Source organism: Phycodurus eques, chromosome 16 (genome assembly GCF_024500275.1).
Source record: "Phycodurus eques isolate BA_2022a chromosome 16, UOR_Pequ_1.1, whole genome shotgun sequence".
Taxonomy (NCBI): Eukaryota; Metazoa; Chordata; class Actinopteri; order Syngnathiformes; family Syngnathidae; genus Phycodurus; species Phycodurus eques.
In genome coordinates, this window is record NC_084540.1 from 14,917,496 (window position 1) to 14,940,513 (window position 23,018).

General features: G+C 40.0%; 1 protein-coding gene across 6 annotated transcripts in view; it reads right to left on the minus strand.

Annotated features, from left to right (window-relative positions):
• Positions 1 to 23,018, minus strand: part of LOC133414529 (septin-9-like) — a 78,949-nt gene that overhangs the window by 39,299 nt on the left and 16,632 nt on the right. For 3 of the 6 annotated variants that reach the window (XR_009770041.1, XM_061699946.1, XM_061699947.1), the window contains one exon: positions 22,796 to 22,858. Coding sequence is in view for 5 of the 6 variants with exons in the window: in XM_061699946.1 (XP_061555930.1) it covers positions 22,796 to 22,858 (63 nt within the window). In the remaining variant the exon portion in view is untranslated. Of the gene's footprint in view, positions 1 to 9,635; positions 9,957 to 19,414; positions 19,551 to 22,795; positions 22,859 to 23,018 lie in introns of those variants that run through there. The other 3 variants (XM_061699949.1, XM_061699950.1, XM_061699948.1) reach the window with 3 other exon arrangements.

Below are 23,018 nucleotides of genomic sequence, written 5' to 3' on the forward strand. Positions count from 1 at the left end.
GCACATGGAGTTATTGCTTTAAGTGTTAACAGAGCTGAGGTCTGACATATTGCAAGACTGAGTTATACTTTTCTAGAAAATGTTTGAAATTATACCACTGTTGGGGCGTTGGATTTAGGAGGTTCAACTGTATAATTATAATAAAGCCACTATTGTTCATGCACTATATTTCCTTCCTGATCCAAAGCTTTACTGTATTCCCACACAGTATCAGTCGACACGCAAGTCAGGGCCTGAGGTAATATGGTAACTATCAGTCCTTGAGTGGCTTTTGTAGCTAGAATACCAGAAAAAAACAAGTTCCCGCGGATGCTGCATATCATTTATTTAATGCATCCCTTACAAGTTATTTTTTTCATCATATGATGTAATTTCATTTTGGTAGCTCAAACTGGCGCAGCTGAGGTGTAGTGGGGGTTTGATGGCCTCAGTATTGCATCTCTGCTTTCTGCAGATGATGTGGTTCTGTTCGCTTCATCAAGTCGTGATCTCCAATTCTCACTGGAGCAGTTCGCAGCCGAGTGTGAAGCGGCTGGGGTGAGAATCAGAACCTCCAAATCTGAGACCATGGTCCTCAGTCGGAAAAGGGTGGCGTGCCCTCTCCGGGTCGGGGATGAGATCCTGCCCCAAGTGGAGGAGTTCAAGTATCTTGGAGTCTTGTTCACGAGTGAGGGAAGAATGGAACGGGAGATCGATAGGCAGATCGTTGCAGCATCTGCAGTGATGCAGACTTTGTATCGGTCTGTTGTGGTAAAGAAGGAGATAAGCCGAAAGGCGAAGCTCTCGATTTACCGGTCGAGCTACGTTCCTACCCTCACCTATGGTCACGAGCTGTGGGTCGTGACTGAAAGAACATAATCCCGGATACAAGCGGCCGAAATAAGTTTCCTCCGCAGGGTGTCCGGGCTCTCCCTTGGATATAGGGTGAGAAGCTCGGTCATCCGGGAGGGGCTCAGAGTAGAGCCGCTGCTTCCTCCACGTTGAGTGGATCCAGATGAGGTGGCTGGGGCATCTGATTCGGATGCCTCCCGGACGCATCCCTGGTGAAGTGTTCCGGACACGACCCCGGGGACGACCCAGGACACGCTGGAAAGACGATGTCGCTCGGCTGGCCTGGGAACGCCTCGGGATCCGGGATAAAGAAGGGCATAGGTATTTGAGCAGCTTTTGCCAATGACAGCCATTTTCTTTGACTGCACTCGAATATATCGGCGACAGACTCATCAGTCACCACGCTTTGCTTTTCAGCCACAGCTACAGATCAAATTCTAAATTTTGTTACATTTTATTGTAAAACACAATCTATTTATACTCTAAATACTGTATTGGTACGGCTTGGCAGCTGCCGGCTGGCTCTCCCTTCATACCTGAAAACATTTGTTTTTGTTGAAAAAGCAAACGTGATACGACATTTTTGATCCGATGTGTGAGGCCCAACCCAACACGCATGTTTTCAAAATGTGGGAGGAAGCTGGAGCAAGCAAAGAACATGCAAACTCCACACAGGAAGGCCAGAGTCGAGATTCGGACCCAGAACCCCAGGACTGAGAGGCAGACGTGCTAATCACTACTGTAATCCACCACTTAATACCTGGAATTATTCTGATTCATTATTTACCATTTTTTTCAACTGCAATATACTTATGAACACACACAACACGATTCAATGAAAAATAGCATGAACCGTTCAAACATACTTAGTTTAATTTAATGTATGCTTTAGTTTCTCTTGTTTCTCTTCTCTTGAATTACTCTTTTCTATATGAGAATAGTTTACAGTTTATGTATTGTAATTGTAAACAACAGCAACAACAAAAGGCACGAGTCGAGCGCCGTGCTTATCCCACAGACTGTGTGACCATGAATGTGATATAATGACACGTTTGCCTGCTGTTGTGCTAACTGTGGTGAGTCCGCTGTGTGACGACTGAAACAACACGCCGACAGCCTTGTAGACGCAGTGTGTGTGTGTTCGTCTGTATGTTTGTACGTGTGTATTTAAACACAGCTGGAGAGCAAGGTTAAACACTGCTTTGCATCATGCGTGTGCACGGATGAGGGCGAGAGTTAGAATCTCGGCCCAAGCCTTGCTGTGTGGAGTTTGCATGTTTTCCTCAGGCTTGCATGGGTTTTCTCTGGGTATTTTGGCTTCCATGTTATGTTATGTATGTATGTTTATCCAATGTGTGAACTCCGCTGCTGCCTCCCTGCTGCAGCCGTACAACTGGTGTCACGGACGAGGAAACTTATCGTTGCTGCTGAGTGTAACGCAACCTGATAACACTGATAAGGACGGAGACGGCAGATGAAGGCTATCATCGGCTTTACTTACGGGAAAATACCTCCTCCTCCTTCCTTGTGGGTTCGCCATATGAAAATGATGAAAAGATCAATAGTTGAGGACATACTTCTGATGGATCTACTGCAAATGTTTCCATCTTTGCCTCACTTTTATGTTTGACTCACTATAGCTCTTTTAAATAGTTTTACCCTTGCTATATTATACTTACGAAACAAGAAAACGATCAAGGATTCCCTGCATATGAAAAATAAACAAATACTTCTCTCATACCTGTACAATAGAAATCTTGCTGCATGTTCAGTTCAGACTTCTGTTTTCAGATGGCAGTTTGATAACATCAACACCATTATTCCCCCCTTCCATGACGCTAAATATTATTTTGCAGTGATGTAGAACTGCACTGCATAATGCTGAAAGGAGCTTCTGATATTTTTGACCCTCTGAGCCATAAGGTAGCCAATATATTAGGAACTGTTCTCAGCATGATGCAGTGGACTAGTACCACTTTAAAAATAGGTTACCCGTTGGTTTTTGATGAGTTAGTTATGTGTTTGTAAACCATTTGTTGTTTTTGATACACAGTATTGACAGTACATGGAGGAGATTAATGAGAAAAGCGAACATTATCGGTATTTGACATTTGTGAAATTATTCTGTAAAGTTGGTGAAATATACAGTATTTATATTTTGACCCACTTGCCAGGTAGAACTCAAACAGTATGTTAACACTTGTTTTTCATTGATAAAAAAAAAGATGATTAAACATACTTCTTCCTCTTTGACAAAATCAATAAAAACAAAGTGTAGCTTTATAAATAGATATGATGATAAATAGTGAGCCAGCATATATTGTTGTATCACAAGCCTTTCTAAGTGTGCATTAATGAATTATAACTAGCTTATAAGGGCATTACTAACATTTATGAACAGTTTAGAAACCCTTTGTAAGGCCTTCTCTGCTGGCCTAAACTATGATCAGAAGTACCAACCTACATTTATTACCTGACTTTTAATATTTGTTACATGAAATTATTGCCTCTTGGCTGCACTGCTTCTATTAGTGTTAAATAGTAGCAATGGAATGTTTCTTTAACTAATCAGATTTCAAATTCGCCTCACAGGACCAGCTGGCTGGTCAGCATTTTTACATCATCTGATTGGTTTGACTAGCAAAACATCAGCACACATTAGTACATTTAATAATCAGCATCTCTGGTGAGTATGATGTATTTTAGTAAACAAATCTTTGTCATTTTATTGGATAAATATTGATTTTTTTTAACTGCTCCAGATGATGTACGTGGTTCAGTTTGATGCACTTATGTTGCATTTTTCATACTATTGATGTTTTCTATAACTGCAATGTTACAGTGGTGGTATTAAGAGGTGGAATAAGTCAAGTAAGTCCCCACTGAGAGCCCAAGTACCTAATACCCTGCCCTCCACTGTTACACTACGTATTGTGAAGTGTACCTCTCTGACAGTGTCAATCAAAACAGTATTTTCAGCAGTTGTTTGTAATACAGCTCTTGTATTGGATCTCCTCTGACACTGAACATTTGTGTTATAGCCTCGTCACCCACAACAAAAATACAGCTCCAATGGAATTTCCTATCCCTGAACCAGCAAGTCTCCCTGGCGGTCTGAGGGGGAAAACAAGCAAGGAGGAAAGAGGTCAACTCAGAGAAAAGAGATAAGTGACAGCTGGAGCGACAAAAGAAATCAATAGAAGCCAGATGTCTTCTTACTGGGTTATCAGATATCTTTACACTGCATGCAAAGATCCTGTTTTTCAAAAGAAGGCATGGAAAAAAAATTATGTTAACTGCATCAGGTAAACGGAAAGCCCAGCAGCTTTGTGGGTTTTGTTTTGTTTTGTTTTTTTGTGGGGTGGCAGGGTAGCTTGGCCTACAATTTTATAAAAAAATTCAGCAAAGAAAATACAACCCCAATTCCAATGAAGTTGAGACGTTAAACATAAATAAAAACAGAATACAATAATTTGCAAATCAGGTTCAACCTATATTTCATTGAATACACTACAAAGACAAGATATTTAATGTTCAAACTGATAAACTTTATTGTTTTTAGCAAATAATCATTAACTCGGAATTTTATGGCTGCAACACGTTCCAAAAAAGCTGGGACAGGTGGCAAAAATGAGAAAGTTGACACCTGTTTGGAACATCCCACACGTGAACAGGCTAATTGGGAACAGGTGGGTGCCATGAGTGGGTATCAAAGGAACTTCCGTGAATTGCTCAGTCATTCACAAGCAAAGATGGGGCGAGGTTCACCTCTTTGTGAACAAGTGCGTGAGAAAATAGTTTACGGACACTGTTGCTCAACGTACAATTGCAAGGAATTTAGGGATTTCATCATCTACGGTCCATAATATCATCAAAAGGTTCAGAGAATCTGGAGAAATCACTGCATGTAAGCGGCAAGGCCGAAAACCAACATTGAATGCCCGTGACCTTCGATCCCTCAGGCGGCACTGCATCAAAAACCAACATCAATGTGTAAAGGATATCACCACATGGGCGCAGGAACACTTCAGGCACCATTAATGCTGAAAGGTACATAATTTTGTTTACTTTGACAGTAAACTTTAACTGGGAGTGGTAATGAACAACTTGAAGTCTTTTTTGGAAGAATTGTTTACGACCTGCCAAAGTGCTGTTTGTTGTGAAGTGAGTTCAGTTGAGTTCACTGCCACCATACAGCGCTTGTGTCTCAAATTTTTGGTCGCAAGTCAAAGCAAAAAGTCATCCGAGCAACGGCTCGTATCTCGAAAAACTCGTAAATCGAGTCACCCTTACCTAAAGCCACTACTGTACATCATGTAGTTGTTAATTGTAAACAAAAAATAAGGCTTAAAATCTGTTTTTACTTATGAGGGATTAAAACAAATCAAGTAAAACTACAATCATGGATGGTAACATGTACCCCATGACTAAACTGGATATAACAGCGTTCTCTGTGACAATTTATTACAACTACACACTTTGATAATCGCATGCCATCATAAATGGCCATGTTTGAGAATCTCGGTCATACATGTTTGTGAGGGCCGGGCTTTAGTCTGACATTACGGCCTTTGCTGACTGCTGAAATTCGTCCCCATGATCATAGCAATGAAAACTCCCGGTGAATTGCATATTGCACAACCTGATAGGCATATAACTTAAAGCATCCACTGTCATAGAACTGTGCTGGATGTGCTGCAGTGTTCTCACAGTGGTGAAATTAATGCATCAACACGCAAAAGCCCTACCAGGGGAAGGACACACTTCACTGACAAAAACGGTGGCCCATTATGTGTCACACACGAGACAAAAAGCATTATTTTAAACCACATGGCGGACATGTCTTCCCCCCACTCACTCTGGTTGTTTTTTCTTCAGAATTCAGTTTATCTTTCTGCTCGTTTAAAGGCCTAACGAGTCAGCGGTACATTCAGCTTGCATACCACGAGCAAACTGGTGTTGACAGAGAAGCCACCCCGGACAGGTGTGGATGCGTTTCCCAATGGCTGTATGCGTGCCATTAAAAGACAGGAGGCAGATAGACACAGCAGGCTGGGTGCGTCAGTGGTGGTAGGGGACAAGTGGACTTGTTGCTTCCCCCACCAGGAGCGGAGAAAGGACCCGAGGATGGACAAGCTGCTGAGAGAGCAAGAGGGGATGAACAGCCAGAGGATGAAGAGGAGTGGGAGGTGAATGTGTTGGCAAGGGGAGAGTGATGAGAAGCAAGAGGAGCCCTGACAAGGGAGTGGCTTTGGGCCAAGTGTTCCCCTACACCACTGGTGACCAAAGTCTGGCCCGGGGACCATTTAGGACATGTTTTTTCTAATTGGCCTGCTGCATATATTATAACAATACATTTTAACACAACCCGCATCAAAGGGTTACAAGAAAAAGTTAAAATGTTGAACGATAGGACACTATTTTTAAAGACTTTAAATAAAAATTTCACAAAAGTAGAACATTACTAGTAGAAAATATCACACTTTTTATGTAATGTTGAAAAAATTTCATGAAAATTTGTCACACAATAGTTTATTTAAAACAATAATAAAAATAGAATGTTGCATCACACCATTTGAGCTGAATGTGACACGATATCAATTTTCTTTTATATCACACTAATAACTTCTGAGTGATTGATAACACCAAGTTGAGAATTAGACTTCTTTAGATATGTTTAAAGACACTATAAAGTGAATTCAGAAATTAGTTTCTAGGTTTGAAGATAATTATGACAATAATAATGGTGGTAACCTACTTGTATAGCCACAGCTGCCCTGGGGCAGTCTGACGAAAGCCATTCTGCACCTACAGCCCCTTCCATCACCACGAAACATCCGACCACATTCATTCGTAGGCAATGTGGGTTAAGTGTCTTGCCCAGAGACACAATGACAACACGCTCGGGGATAAGGACCGGCAACGCTCCGGTTGTAGGTCGTACTCTTACCCTCACCACCACGCCGCCTACACCTTGCTGAAAACATGAAAAGACTGAACTATGTAGTACTGTTTTTCACCATTTCGATGTTCCTAAAACGGCTGCCCAATGACGTAGTTAGGGGAAAAGTTCGGAGTCTCCCTTCCCCAACTATATAAAAACTTAAGCGCATTCTCATTCATTATGTGAATGTCTCATTTACTTGTATTTGTATCTATTTATCCGCTGTTATCCGCTCTTATTTCTCTATTTATATACAGGACTACAGATGCAAACTGGCAGCTTTGATATAATCTGGAAAGTTTACAGAGATGTATGATTAATGTTCATCAATGTGCACTGTCCCTATCCAAAAACAAAAAGAATCAAACCCCATAATGGCTGCTAGTCTGATCTATGACTATTAACAAAACTATTTGATAAAGTAATCAAGTATGTTTGCTCGTTGCTAGTTGAACCTGGAAAATGGCTTCTGGACACTGGTTAACCTTCAATGTGTTCATATTTTTTTAAATAGTTCTAAATAAATAATTCAGTATCAAAATGCAGTATGTATTAGCAGTAGCCAATTAGCCATATTGTATTAAGCAGCCAGGACAGAAACATGTGTACCACTATACCACATTGCAATAAGTTAAATTTCCATGCTATTATCACACTCCCTTTTTGCCATCACTCGTACTTTAAAACACAAAAAAATCCAAAGAAAGAACAAAAAACTTGCAGGAATAATCCTTCAAAGGATTACTGAGTCTTAAGTCTCATGACATTTGCTAAAGTTTGCCAGAGGTGCTTGAGTCTTACGTCATTTCAAATTGTGCAACCCCCAAGGGCAGGGGCGTGAAATTTGAGGTCCCATTGCACTATAATTCAGTGTCATGAGTCATGGCAGCACATCAACAAAAAACTACAACCATGGACGCCACCTGCACAAATGGTGCATTCCAGACAGCTGTGAAAACTTCCAAGATCAGACCTCCAAGACGAAAGTAAACAAAAAACATGACTGCAATAAGCGTATTGCTAATGCAGATACCTAATATAACCAATACATACAGATAACTACAGTTTATATAATCTTTTAGTGCAAATGGCTGGCGACTAGTCCAGGGTCTGTACTTCGCCTCTCGCCTCAAAGTCCGCTTGAATAGGCTCCATCTTACAAGTGACCTTAATGAGGATATGCACTATAGAAAATGAATGGCTGGATGGATGGATGGATAAGTATGTCCATGAACAGGGGGTACACTATCTGCGATGGTTACACTAATGCACCAATCCATCTAGCCATCCAATTTGAGTACTTCCTAGCCTGCGTGTACTGTACTTCCCATTAACACTAACTTGTGGACCTCCTGGTAAATCCTTGCATAAAGCATGGTGGTGCATAAACCGGCATGAAAATATGAAAATCCCCATAATACCACACAAGACTAGTCATTCGACTCCAATGTAACTTCTATCATTAGCCTAATAACATAATTGCCCAAGTCATTTTTAACTTACTGTTACTAAATAAAAAAAATTCCAATGTGCTTGCTAAAGATTGTGTTAATTCCTTGTTTTCCGAAAACATTTAAATATGACTCACCCAACTATGCTATTGTGCTAATGGTACATTAGCATGGTAGTGCAAAAACCTAACAAGCATGAAAATCAATAAAAACTACAATCATGGAAGACACACAGTAGGTATAATTTTTGGTAGTTGGAGTCACTTATCTGTTTTGCGAAAGTACAAGAGTGACTCCAACTACCGGAGACTAATTCATTGTGTCTTATTCTGAATCTAATCTAATCAAGGGCTCTCAAACATTCTGGGGTACAAATTGAACTTGAAAAACATTCTTAACAGGGGAACAAGGCCCTCGCAACACTTTTTCAAATAAGCAACTAATGAGTTTAATTCCCCCTAAGAAATTGACATGAGTTGTTCAGAATGTGTTCCATATGACAAGAAAGCCCAGAGGAAGGGGGTGTCGCCCAGTTTGAGAAATTCAGGTTTGTAAATCACTGTAATGACTAACAGATCCCTGGAGAGGGCAGTGTTGCATCGCTTTGGATTTGAGATCAGCACAGCTTTTGAGGAGAATATAACGATTAGGCAGTGAATGTCTGCTTCTCACATCAATTATGAGGGAGAGAAATGCCAACAGGTTCAGGCACCTCGTACTCAGACAGTATGTATATTTACAAATAATTAGTTTCCTATCTTTGGTCCCCATGTGTGGGTATGCACAAAATTGATACCACTGATGTACACTGTGTACCCCAAAGCCATCAGGGTAAATTATGTTTCATCCATGCATGGATCCATCCACGCACCATTGATTTTCACAGCAGGAGCTGTACCGAACTACACCCTGGACTGGTTGGCAATCAATCAATTGCAAGACTACGTGAACTATTACACTATGAAAACATTTTTCTAATAAAACAGTTTGTACCCTTTCCAGAGGTCAAAAAGATATTTCTGTGCATTAGTAATCAAATATAAATGCGACAAAAGCAGTATTTCTTTGAGGATACCACGCCAAAAAGTACCAGCCTCTTTATGGTCAGTAGCACACTCATATTGTGAGTCAGGTTCCTGAGAAGAAAGGCTGATTGCACCCTTTTTTGGGCTTTGCAGCTACAAGCTCACAACAGCATTAACAAACACAGTTTAGGACAGTTTTAGCACGCATTTTCCCTTAAACCACAACCACAGATGTCAAGAAAGCCCTCTTAGTTTTTCCAGATGCTGTCCAGTCCCAATCAAACATGTGGAAAACATCTAAGGCTGCTGTCCTCATGGCAGGGGTTACATATTCAATGACAAGCACAAGAAAATCACTTGAGAGAAAGGAAGGACACAACTAACCTTCAAAGTCTGATATGATCCCCTCCAAGTGAGCGTTGACTGTGGAATCAGACATATTTTTTTTTAGGGGGGGACGAGTGTGTTTATCATGCGAGGGTTCCCTTTCACCCAGCAAGGAAACGTCGTCCAAAGAAGCGGTCCAGATTTTAAACAAATCCCAAATTAGGAATCCAGTGCAAAGGAGAAGCAGAGGAGGAGGAGGGAGGGGAAGAAAAGAAAACACCAGATCCAAACTAAAGTCTCTCTTCTCTCACTCTGCTCACTTTTTTCACAACTTCACTTGCCTCCTCTTTTCCTCCCTTCTGCTTCCCCCTCTCTCTCCCTCTGGCTTCCCTCCCCCTCCTCACGTACATCCATGCTTCCCTCCCACTTCCATGGCTTTTTCACGGGCCTGCTTCCTGTGGCCTTAGTCACGTGACTGAAAGTTGCTCTTGTCAGCTGATGGAGCAGATGTTGTTGATGCTGAGTTTTTCCATCAATGGGATCGGGTGTGCTCTGTCCACTAAAGCAATATTTCCCAACAGATTGCTTTTTATCCTACGAGGTGTGTCAGAAAAGTTGCAGGACTGGTGTATGCACTTTTCCAACCTTCTCTGCCACATGTTCATCTACTCCTGGAAGAATTCTTCCAGGATCCTCTGCAGCTTGGTTGTTACAGCCTTATTGATGTCAGCCACGTCTTCAAAATGGGTCCTTTTGGTCACCCCCTTGTGCTTTGGAAAGAGGAAAAAAACAAAAACGGAGCCAAATCGGGTGACTCAGGAGGATGTTCCAGCCCGGCGATGTCCTCAGCCAGGAACTGTCAGATGCTTATGGCATTGAGAGCAGGTGCGTTGTCATGGTGAAGCTGCCTTCTGAGCGAAGGTTCACAGTCCAAAAATGCAAAACCAAGTGGTATAGAAATTGTTTTGTTCCAGGCATACGAACATAGCAACATTGGGCACAAAAGGTGGAAGTGAGGTATGTTTATTTATTTGTTTATCTATTTTAATGTATTTTTTTTCTAGATTTAGGGCTTAGTTTTAATGGGGGGCTTGAGTACTTTTAATGTTTTATGTTTGGCTACTGTTGTGGTTGGTGTCTCGACATTTATGTAGAGACTCCTGCTGCAAAACAAATCTACCTACAGGTACCTGGAACCTGAAACTGAGTTGTCCTGCCACAACTTTCGCCTCTTCTTGCGCATTGAACGAAGCAAACGCTATGGGATCTATTTGTACGCTTGCTCCACATTAAAGTGAAAAAAACTGAAAACAAGTTCAGTTAGGGTTTGTTGGGTTGGTTGGTCGGATGGATGGTTGCATGGATGGATGGATGGTAGCATGGATGGGTGGTTGCATGGTTACATGGATGGATGGTTGTAAGTCTGCAGATGCGGAGTAAAAACATGGAGTAGTCCATTGCATGCACAGGTGGGTAAAGCCAAAATGTGTACTCAGGTAAAAGTACTGTTACTTAAGAATAACGTGACTCAGGTAAAAGTAAAGATTAGTCCGTCATTTCTTGAGTAAGAGTAAGTATTCAGTGGGAAAAAACTACTGAAGTTTCAACTGAAGTACTGAGTAACTAGTGGGTAACTTCAGATTCTTTCCTTTTTTTTTTTTAATCAGCACACGAACATCAAATAGACAAAAATATAAAATAGGAATACACAAATTCAAAGCTTACCCAACAATATCACTGTAACTCAAACAATGAAAAGTCAAACGAAGGCAAATTCAGCCACAAGAAATGGTTTTAAATTGACTTTCTTTGGTTTGATTCGTGAAACGGCACAATAGGCTCACGAGGCACAGATTACATTTTCCTCTTACTTCGAAGTGGAGTTCTTGTAGGCTGAAATGTGGACATTTTTAGGCAGCCACATATGACAGCGCATGACATATCTGTTCATTTTCGTAGTCTGTAAGGTAAACAGATTGAATGTGAGGCCGAGGATGTTGTGCCGCTTCTGACTGCAAGTCACACGCTGTTTCCTCTGTTGATTCCTGTGTTGTTTCCTCCATTGTTTCCTCTGTTGTTTCCTCTGTTGTTTCTGCCATGCTTCAAACAAATCAATCCATTGGAAGACTTTGCTTCTCTGTGGGGGCCGCAGAGTTTTACGGTCATATAACTGCCTTGCTCCGTTTGATTGGTAATATGGATCCAAGCGCTAGTGGTCACGTTGGATTGATGTAACAGTGTCACGTCACACCGCTGAGGCAGAAGTCTCTCTGACAAACCAAAAAAAATTGTTTGCACAATCATAATAGATACAAATTAAAGTATTGAGCGGAATGTTGCTCAATGTAACTGAGTAAAATAAGTGTTTCTTCTTAACAGTACTACTCAAGTAAAATTAAAGTATGTTGCATTAAAACTACTCTGACAAGTACAATTTATCCAAAAAGTTACTTAAGTACTGTAAATGTGATTAAGCATTTTACTGATCATAAACACAGAGGCGCACACACCAGCATGCAGATTTACGACAAAAAAAGTCTTGACTCTAGCAAAACCTGCAAACATGGAGCAAACTTGCCTCCCATTTGTCTGCCACTGGACCGTGCAAATATGTAAAAAAGCTAATAGACGCTGAGATTTCTGGCTACAAATAAAGCTGCACATAGGCTGGACTATCGACACTTGAAGTAAGCCAGATGTAAATTCTTTGGCACAGGTAAAGTGTCACTGAGCAGTTGGGAGTGGCCATAACTAAATAAGCTTCTGTATCACTAGTACAAGCAATTCTTACTTGTCTGTGACATAAAACACATTTTTCACAGGCGCATACTTCGCAACATGAGCTCCACAATAGATGCTATATTTCCCCAGCAGGGGTCAGCACTGTACCTCGAAAAAAAACTTGTTTCCATGGGCAACCTTGTTGTACAGTAACGCGATCTCCAGTGTTACTGTATTAAAACGGCGACATGTGGAGAATCCCACTCTGGGACACACCCTCATCACACTCGTGCAATTCCTCACATGCAGACACACACGTTAAGCTTCGCACACCCACTCCAAAACTCAGCGACGACGCATGTGGCCCAGCAGATGCACGCACAAATATGAAAAGACATTAGGGAACAAACACATGCATGAAATCAGGCCAACAACCGACCCTTGTTTTCAAAGACACACACGCATGCACGCACACACGCACGCACACACACGCATGTCAGTGACATGCCCACTTCCTTCCACTGCATGTCCTTACAAGCCCAGACAGTGCTAATCCAATCTGCTGTAACAACTCTCACACTGGAGCACCAATAGAATGCTTTTTCTGTTCCAAGCTACAGGAGAAAGAAGTCATTCAGAATCATAATAGTCATGATGAGAGGGGAAGTAAAATGCAACACTAGTACAGTCATCAAGGTTGACTATTCCCAAATTCACCTACAGTGGTGCTTTGAGATACGAGTTTAATTCGTTCCATAATGCCGCTCATAGCATTTCGCCCTCAAATCATCTTTTCCCATTAAAATCAATGGCAATGCCATTAATTTGTTCCACCCTTCCCCCAAAAAAACAAAACAAAAAATGTTGTTGTTGTGTATTTTAATGAGGAAAAACAGCACACATACAACAAACAATTAATATTGTACTTTATAAAAACAGTAATTACATAATAGTATTAAAAAGAGTTTTTGTCACACAGCATCAATTGAATGGCTCCTCCTTCTGGTGTGCCCACCTTGGTACACCAGACAGATGGAAATATTCTTCATTGAGATGTCGCAACTCCCTGATAAGCTCATCGGTACAGCACTGATATTAGTCGTTCTTCACAGAGGACAAAGAATATATGACTGAGTACTGTTAATGTCTGTCTACTTTCTTTGCTGCATCGTTTCTATTCAATCTGTTACTTAACAAGTTATAGCACCACAACATGGATGCTATTTAGCATTAGGATTAAGGTAGCGGACTGAAAGGCTAAGCTATGTGGTTGCTTTAAATACACAAAGTGTGATTCTCAAGTCACTCGTAGGTCAAGGCACCACTGTACAGTAATTGTTGACAAGTAAGTATGCCACATTCTGCACGTGTTACAACAGCATGGCTTCGTAGTAAAAGAGTGCAAGTACTAGACTGGCCTGCCAGTAGTCCAAACCTGTCTCCCATTGAGAATGGGTAGCGCATTATGAAGTACGAAATACAACAACGGAGACAACCGGACTGCTGACCAACTGAAGTTGTACATCAAGCAAGAATGGGAAATCTAATTCAAAGTGAGTGACTATTTGCAAAACAAAACAAAAATGTTAAAAATTACATTTATCAGTTTGAACATTAACTATCTTGTCTTTGTTGTGTATTCAATCGAATACAGATTGAAATGAATTTGCAAATCACTGTATTCTGTTTTTATGTACGTTTTACACAATGTCCCAACTTCATCGGAATTGGGATTTGTACTGCTACAACTACTATCACTACAACTACTACTACTACTACCACTTCTTCTACTACTGCCACAACTATTACACAACAACGACTACTAATACTATTATGATAGATAGATGGATAGAAAATAGATAGATAATAGACATGTAATAGATAGCTACACGTAAATAAACACATGAATAAATGTTGTAAGAACATTATGAAAATAAATATTCCTCAAAGATGTGGCATGAAGAGTCCAGTACAGTGCATGAGTGTACAGTACAGGTCAGTAATGTACTGTACTGTACTATGTTTGAATGTACAGCTGTTGGTGTTATGTTGCACTGCGGCACTCCAGATGACGAGAGACAGATGCCCGACTGTACTCAAATGTAGGACGGCCCAACAGCGGCACTCTGAGAGGGGAGAAGAGGCTGAATATGAAGAAATGGAGGCCAGGCTGAGCACGGCTGTCGCAATAGAGTCGTGCCAGGGCGACAACGGCTTGCAAAAGCAGAATGGGCACACACACGCAAATAGACACCGGCAGAATGGGCACACACGCAAATAGACACCGGCATGCAAAGTCCTTCCTTAATGCTGTAAACTATCAAACAAACAAATGGCCATAGTTCCGTTTGTCTGTTAACTATCAAACAAACAAAAATGGCCATAGTTCTGTTTGTTCAACAGCACATATGAGTCAGTATGAAATCTGCAAGAGGTTTGTGTGTGTCGGACGTACGCGTGTTACGATGGGACTGTCTGGTTTTCTTTGTTTTCATGGCAACACTCATAATAAGGTGCTGTCCGGGTGTACCTGGCTTGTCTTCACAGGGGAGACGGCGTCAATGAAGAGGAGGAAGACAGGAAGGTGAACACCATTGGGAGGCGACACGCCAAGGAAAACATTACATTAACACACCATTACATACTTGTACCACTACTCCCATTAAAACTATTTAAAAGACTACAACAAATACTGCTACCTCTATTACTATTAAAATGACTACAACTACTTCTATAACTATGACTACATCTCGAAATAGTCCTACGAGAAACTTGAACTACTACTGCTATTAGAACTATTACAATAACACTACAAGCTACTACCATCTGTAGAACTGCTGCTAAAACTAGGGCTACACAATAACAGCTACTACCACCACTACCGTTGCTACTATTTAAACAACTACAACAAGAAATACTACGAGTACCAATAGTACTACGCAACAATTGCTACCACTACTACAAGCACTACTAGTTCTACTACCACTACTACTACCGCTTCTACCGTTACTATCATCACCACGTTACTATCATCACCACTGCTACTACTAATACTACACAACTAATACTGCACAACAAAAATAACTACGACACAGCAATTACAACAACAGTGACTACTATTACTACTACTAGTACCACCACCACAACTAATCACCACGAATACTACAACTACTAATACTACACTTCAACAATGACTACAACAACAACTACTATTATAACTACAACCACTACTACTAGTACTGCTACTTGAATCACCACCATTACTAATACTACTATTACTACCTTTACCACCAGTGGCAGCTAGCCAATAGAGGGCACAAGGATACTGCGCCAACACTTAGTACTCAACACATTGCCTTGAATAAGACGGGCAAAAATCTTTACCCATATACTTGTAAAAAGTTGTACATGCACAGTATCTAATAATCTAAGTATCTAATATCTAATAATCTGTAATCCTATTTAAGTACAGTGTGAGTACTTTTGCCATCTCTGGTGGTGAATGTCGGTGGAAAGTATTGCAATGATTGCAAACTGTTCCACATTGGGCGACCCTACTCAACCGCATGAGTGCCTGCACAGCTGTACTTACAGCAGCTGCTTTTTGTCCTACAAAATGTGGAACGGCAGCACCCACACTTGCTTTTGTGCATCTTAATCAAATGCAGCACCTGTTGGCAACATGACATGTGTGTGTGTTGTCATATGCATGGGAAGTCACCCTCCATGGAGATGATTATCAATAGTCATCTTTCTTTCCCGCCTCGACCTCTCCACTGGGTAATAACAGATAGAGTTGACAAGACAGCATTACAGTTCTTTGTTTGCCTCGCTACGCTCACATATTGTTCTACTCAGCGTTTTGCCATGGCGACGGCCAAAACACACATCCATGGGCTCTAGGAAGCAACACGGCCGCAGCGTTCAGTGGCTTCATCCCAAACTAATTTATGGGGGACATTAAAAATGAGACGACTATCAAATAAAAAATAAAATAAAACACATGCTTATAGGAGAAGATTCCATCCGGCACGTCGTGCAACAGAGGAACTGTTATAAAAAGCCACAAAAAAACACAATAGCTCCTAGTATATGATTATAAACATGGGTTACATCATATTTTTTTCATAAATGCCATCATTCAACTCAGCACAACACCTAGGGTGCTATCGTCTATTATTATGTTACATGTGGGTACAAGCTGGAAAAAGTGAGCCTTTGATTTAGTGTCTGCCTTTCACGTCTGTACGCTTGAATAAAATTAAAAATCTTGACAAATAAAACTGCAAAAATGTAGACTGAAATAAAAAGAAAGATGAAAAATATGACTAAGTAAAAAATACAATTTTAATTAATTACTTTTAAAAAATTACAGTTGATTAAAATCAAAAACACCAAAAAAATAAAAAGTTTGAATAAAGTAGCAACAAAAATCAAAATGTAAAACAAAGAAATTTAAAATAAATACAAAAAAAAATTACATTCCAAATTAAAACTAAAAATAAAGTAATATAATAAAAACTGACTAAAAATGATGAATAGAATTAAAATTACAAATATGTAGTCAAATAAAACAAAAAAGCATCCATCCATCCATTTTCTGTACCCGCTTATCCTCACAAGGTCCGCGGGCGAGCTGCAGCCTTATTTATTCAATTTTAAAAAGTACTCTTAAATAAGAGCTATAAAAAATAAAAATGTCAAATCAAATAAAAATAACATTAAAACTGTTGAATTAAGTAAAACAAAACAAAAATATTTGTAAAAAATCTTATTTTAACCAACATGTAAAACATTTTCCAATTATAGTTACATTTCACTGTTTTCGCTAACCTGCATAATTATGTTCAGTTTATTCCCGTTAATTAGCATGAATTTCCAGGGACACTTCCCATCTTTCCTAAATGTTGCAACCTTAGTCAGAAGAGTGACATTTCACCCTGCATTGACTGAGTGAATGTGTCACACTGTAGCGGTCATCAGCTGACCTCACTGTGACTGCAATGAATGGGGCATATGCTGATGGGTTTATAGCCTCCATTCAGCCAGTCTCTGGGGCTGTTGACTCATGTGAAAACAATGCAGCCTTTGCACATCACCGTCACTTTCATGATGGGTGTAGATTAGCGAGAAGACACGTGAATTGATTACACACTACAATATATGCACCCGAGGATACGGAGAAATAATAGTTCTGTATGTTATGATGATTTGCCAAGCTTGAGGGAATGGAAAGATGTGGACACAAGGCTGACATATCACGTTCTAAGTCCAACTTGGAGCAACATGAGCAGTCATTTGGGGTCACTTTTCTGCCCATGTGGTGAAATAAATCTTCTTTCCTCCTGTTTTTTTAATCTGCGTGAACTCCTGGGGAAAGTGTCTGGCTCCCAAGCTCTTTTCGATTGGCTAGAGCTGCTCTCTAGGTTTTTTTTTTTTTTTGGGTCATTATAAGTGACAAGTGTAAATTATCGCTGCTTTAAATAAAATACACACGCCAGACACCAGGACAGTGATGTAAACACCTTAAGATTCGGATGCATTTATATTCACACAAAGCAGAACCAGGCACACATCCAAATACCGGAAACTTCCCTAGGTATTTATAATTGTGGCTGCAATTTGTAGCACTGTAGAACTGCTATGTATCAAAAAAAGAGTGGTGCTTGTAATTATGTAGATTATTTAGCTGTGACAAAAGAAAAATATTGATGTATAATATAATATAATATGTTATTATTTTAATTATTATTACAATATTTCTTCATTTATCGTAATATTTTTTCTATCATTCGCAATATCTGCTTATTATTGCTAATATTTGTTATCATTATATGTTCATTCATGTTTTTATTATTTATGGTTTCACACCTTACTTCACACCTCTTAGTAAGATACTGCACCTCTTTTATAATGTCAAACAAATTACCATCATTATTACCATCATTATTATTATTTTTAATACAACTCTAGGATTATTATTTTATTTAATATTATAATAATAATAATAATGTTTGTCTTTTTGGTTACTTTATCTCACACTTTGTACAAGAAATTAAAATTATACTTTTTGATAGAGCTGTGATTATTATTATTATTATTATAAACACTAAGCATGAACATAGAAGTATTTATTATTCTTATTCTTATTATTATTATTATTTTTATTATTATATTTTCAATTATTTTATTATTTATAATTTCTTTGGGTAATTATTATTTGACACTTAGTAAGATACCTCTTAATTTATTATGTATAATCTTTATCACTACTTTTTGATAGTGTTAATTTTGTTCTTTATTATTACTATTATTATTGTCAATATAAACATACAAAAAAGTATTTTTTACATCTTTTTTGTTACCTTACCTTAACTTTCTATTCTTTGGCTTCAACATTTAAACTTATTACAATTTAATTGAAAAATAAAAAAAATAATAGGTAGTAGTAGCAGTAAAAGTAGTTGTATTAAAGATGATAACTGTTCATCATAAGCTCTCAAATTTGTGTAGGTGTACCTAATGATGTGGCTGTGAGTGTATAACTACACACACACATGGTGCTGCAGACACTTCTCGACCATTTCCATTCCGACTCATTCTTCCCTCCCAATGACTTTACAGCTTCCATGACCACTAAACGCGGATGACAAACTCTATTTAATAGATTTGTGTGTGTGTGTGTGTGTGTGTGTGTGTGTGTGTGTGTGTGTGTGTCTGTGTCTTATTCGAGTGTCTTATTTGCATCGCGGGCCGACTCAGGCTTTCTACATCCTGTTGGCTAGAGAGTAGCGAGTGACCCACAGAGCCACGAGGGACAAGAGTAGTACTGTTCAAACAAGGCTCCTTCCTGTTTGCACTTGAAACGACGACAAAAAGAAACAGAGAGAGAGAGAAAGAATTATCCAAGAAAGAACAGTTTGTAGAGATAATACGTATATTCCTCTGTCTCTTAATATTGCACAGCTCCCCAAAAGAAAGCTTGCAGTCAGCAAAGAGGACAGAGTGAGACAATGGAAAATAGAGAGAGGAAAGTATAGAGGCACAAAGAGACACTTGAAGGCGCTCAAAGAAGAGTCCGTTGAGTGTACTGAGTGAAGAAACATGTGTCCTACCTGAGAATTTGTCCCCCTCCATAACCAGATCACTCCCTCCAGAGCCACATGCAGCGTCTGCACTTTGACTCCGCTCTCTCTCGCTCTCTCTCGCTCCCTCCCTGTCTTTTTTTGGACTTCCCTTCCTCCCTCCTTCCCTCGCTCTCCTCCGCTTCTTCCTCCTCTCCCCGCTTTGATTCCTTCAGTGTGACGATATGGCCCATGTGCAGGTCATATGTTGCTCCCTTCAGATGCTGCCGTCTTAAAGACTGCATTGTTTCCACTGGAAGCATGTGATGGGCTATTTTTGCAAGGCCCTTCCCTAAATGACACTTCCCTGCGATGAATCGCGTGCGGTTACGCCTGTGTGTAAAGCAATACGAAAGTGATTTCCACAAAAAGAGAGAGTAAGAGAGAACACATCAGTCTCTGGGATCAGGAAACGCCACGTGACCCTTGAACCCTTTGCAAATTCCTCACACTGTGCTGAAGGTCATAGGTCATGTGGTCGTACTCTTGTCGTACTAGAGCGGCTCCAACTACCGGAGACAAATTCCTTGTGTGTTTTTTGGACATACTTGGCAAATAAAGATGATTCTGATTCTGATTCTGATTCTCATTCTGATGTGGAAAGCGCCGATTGGGACATCAACCGCACTCGCGCCTCCACTGAATGTGACTCGTGTTATTCGCGGGGGTTAGGGAACTACGTTGAAGTGAGGGGAGGAGCTTCATTTACACAACTCATAACCTTCAATACAAAAGTTGTGCTTCGGCACCATTTTGTGGCGTACTAGTGCCAGGGAACTACGTTGAAGTGAGGGGAGGAGGTTCAGTTACATAAGCCATACTAGGAAAGTAGTGCTGTTTAATAGAAAAGTCTTACTTTGACACTATTTTGTGGGATCTAGGTGCAGAGGAACTATGTTAAAGTGAGGGGAGGAGCTTCTGTTACACAGGCCAAAGCCCGTCATATAGAAAAGTAGTGCTTTTGCGCCATCTTTCGGCCTTTTAGTGCCATGGAACTATGTTCAAATAAGGGGAGGAGCTTCATTTACACAGGCCATAGCCCTGTCAAAGTGAAAAGAAACATTTTGACGCCATCTTGTGACATCTTGGTGCCAAGAATCTATGTTGAAGAGAGGGGCAAAATAAATCTAATGAATACATTCATTTGTATTAACCCATTTCTGGGGTAAAATGGTTAATTACAAAAAAATATTTATTTAAATGTATTCTTTATTCATTCATCTCATTAAAACATTTGTTAAATGAAGTACAATAAAACATGTTTTATGATTTAAAATTGTTTAATTTAATTTTGTAAATAACAACAAGAAAAAATAAAAAATACAAAGAAATGTCAGGATTTTCTTATTTATTTATTTGATTGTTTGCCAGTTGCTTTTATGGAAAAATAGTCTATAGGGGGATTGGAAAAGTCACAAAGTTGGCAACATTGAGTAGCCCTTGTCTTGTCACAACACCCTAGCTCTGCCCCCTGTCGATATGCTAACAGAAGCTTTTTATTGATGTGCAGTACTTTGATTCAACTGCGGCTGTTTTTTAAGGTGAACTATAAATAAAGCTGAGTTGAGTTGAGTATGCATTATTTTCATGAGACAGTATAGCCTCCCCCACACACGCACGAAAAGAAGGGAGTGACTTCAACCAGTGTAATGCAGTTATTCATCTTTTACATATTTTGACAAAGGAATAGCAGCGAAGAGACCTTTTATTAAGACACCAGGGAACTCTTAAATTGTGGGAAAATGCACGGTACGGTCTGGCGCCTTTAAACCAAAGATACTTTGCACTGTGGCGGCCTCTCGTGGTCAAGCTGTGCCAGTGGGTCAGGCGTTTAGCCTGCAAATAGGCAGCCCTAAAACTGACTGAGGGATTGAATAGATTATAAAATGAAGAGTAGGAATAAATCATTTTTAGTATCTTAACACATAAATGTGTGTGTTTGGGTTCACGTGTTTTTCACACTGTGCGTGTGTGTTTGTGTGTATGTGTGTCTTCTTGTCTTTCTATCTTTGTTCAGCACAACCCTTGTTCAGCACAACCCTTGTCTTCGCAAATTTATCGTGTGAACATTTGGCTGGTCCACGGGAGAAAAATGATCGGATACGTGTGTGTGTGTGTGTGTGTGTGTGTGTGTGTGCGTGTGCCAGCCTTCCTGCCTGGCATCGCCTAATACGCTCACTTCGCAGACCTCTTTAAACATTTCCCGGCAACGTGCACTCTAACAGAAATGCACAAAAGATAATAACGATCGAGTAATTCATTCCGAGAGTGATCTTAAAGTATGAGGCCTTTAAACACAACATGACACAGCGTTATTACAGTGATGTCATTTTCACACACACACACCACACACACACATCTAACCATCATTGGTGACACACACAATACCACAATAAACTTGTGTGTTTGCATGTTGTCCCATTAGCCATCAAGTGTTTATGGGATGAGTTCACATCCTGCACTGCACACAGCCGTATTCAATCTGCACGTGTATAAGTGTGTGCGTGCATTTCCTTCCTGTTCTCTCGCCTCACTCCCTTTGCCTCGCTCCCTTTTTTGTGCTGATGCTGCAAAAAGTAGGCGCTCTCTCTACCAAGACGAAATGGCTAATCAGGACTACAATACACATTTATATGCTGGGCTTAGGGTGATAATTGATTTGATATCCGTCAGAATTTCAACATATGGTTCCAGACGCTTCATGTAAACACAGCATTGATGCATTGTTAAAGCTAAAGTGCCGTCAAACTTAAGGTGGAGTGTTCTTTTTTTTGGGGCGGGGGGTTAACTTCCTTTTCCACTTGTAAAATGTAAAAAATTACTTAAAGGAGACATATTATGCATTTCTTAAATAATTTTAAACAGTTTCCAGATGTTTCAGTAACGTGTGTGACACGCTTCCCTCAAAATACCCCAACCCAAAAAATTGTAATCTGTTTTTAACAAGGAAAATAGCACTCAAGAATATTCTACTTTATAGAAACATACAGTAATAACATAATTAAATAGAATTTAAAGAATTGGGCGGCACGGTGGCCGAGAGTTCTGAGTCAGTTCTCAATCAAAATACAAACAAATAGGAACTTTGCCAGCCCCTCTGTCTGTGTTTACTATATACATTATCTGTGATGACGAGTTAATCTATTATCTGTTTTCTGTGCAGGCAGGAGACAGTACCTCAGCTCAGCCTTCAGGCTTTCAACATCCTGCTGCTAAAGGTCAGTGACACTGACTTACATCAAAATTCCAGGAGCAATCAGGGATTGCACAGAGACTGGAAGCAGATACCATAGTAACTCAAAAAAACAAAAAAAACACAAAAACCTCAAAGTCCTGACAGGCAATCCTGTCCTGTGCAATTTCTGTACTTACCGGGGCTGAGGATGCTGGAGCCATCTTTATCCATCCTTCTTGATCGTGCGCTGGCTGACCTCGCTGTAATTAAACACAGAAGTAAAATGATCTCCATCCATTTTCTATAGCGCTTATCCTGATTAGGGTCAGAGTTATGCAAGCAAAACATTTACAGTGAATCGAAAAAACTAAACGTATATGTAGAATATATACACAAATAGTCACATTTGCATTTGACTGC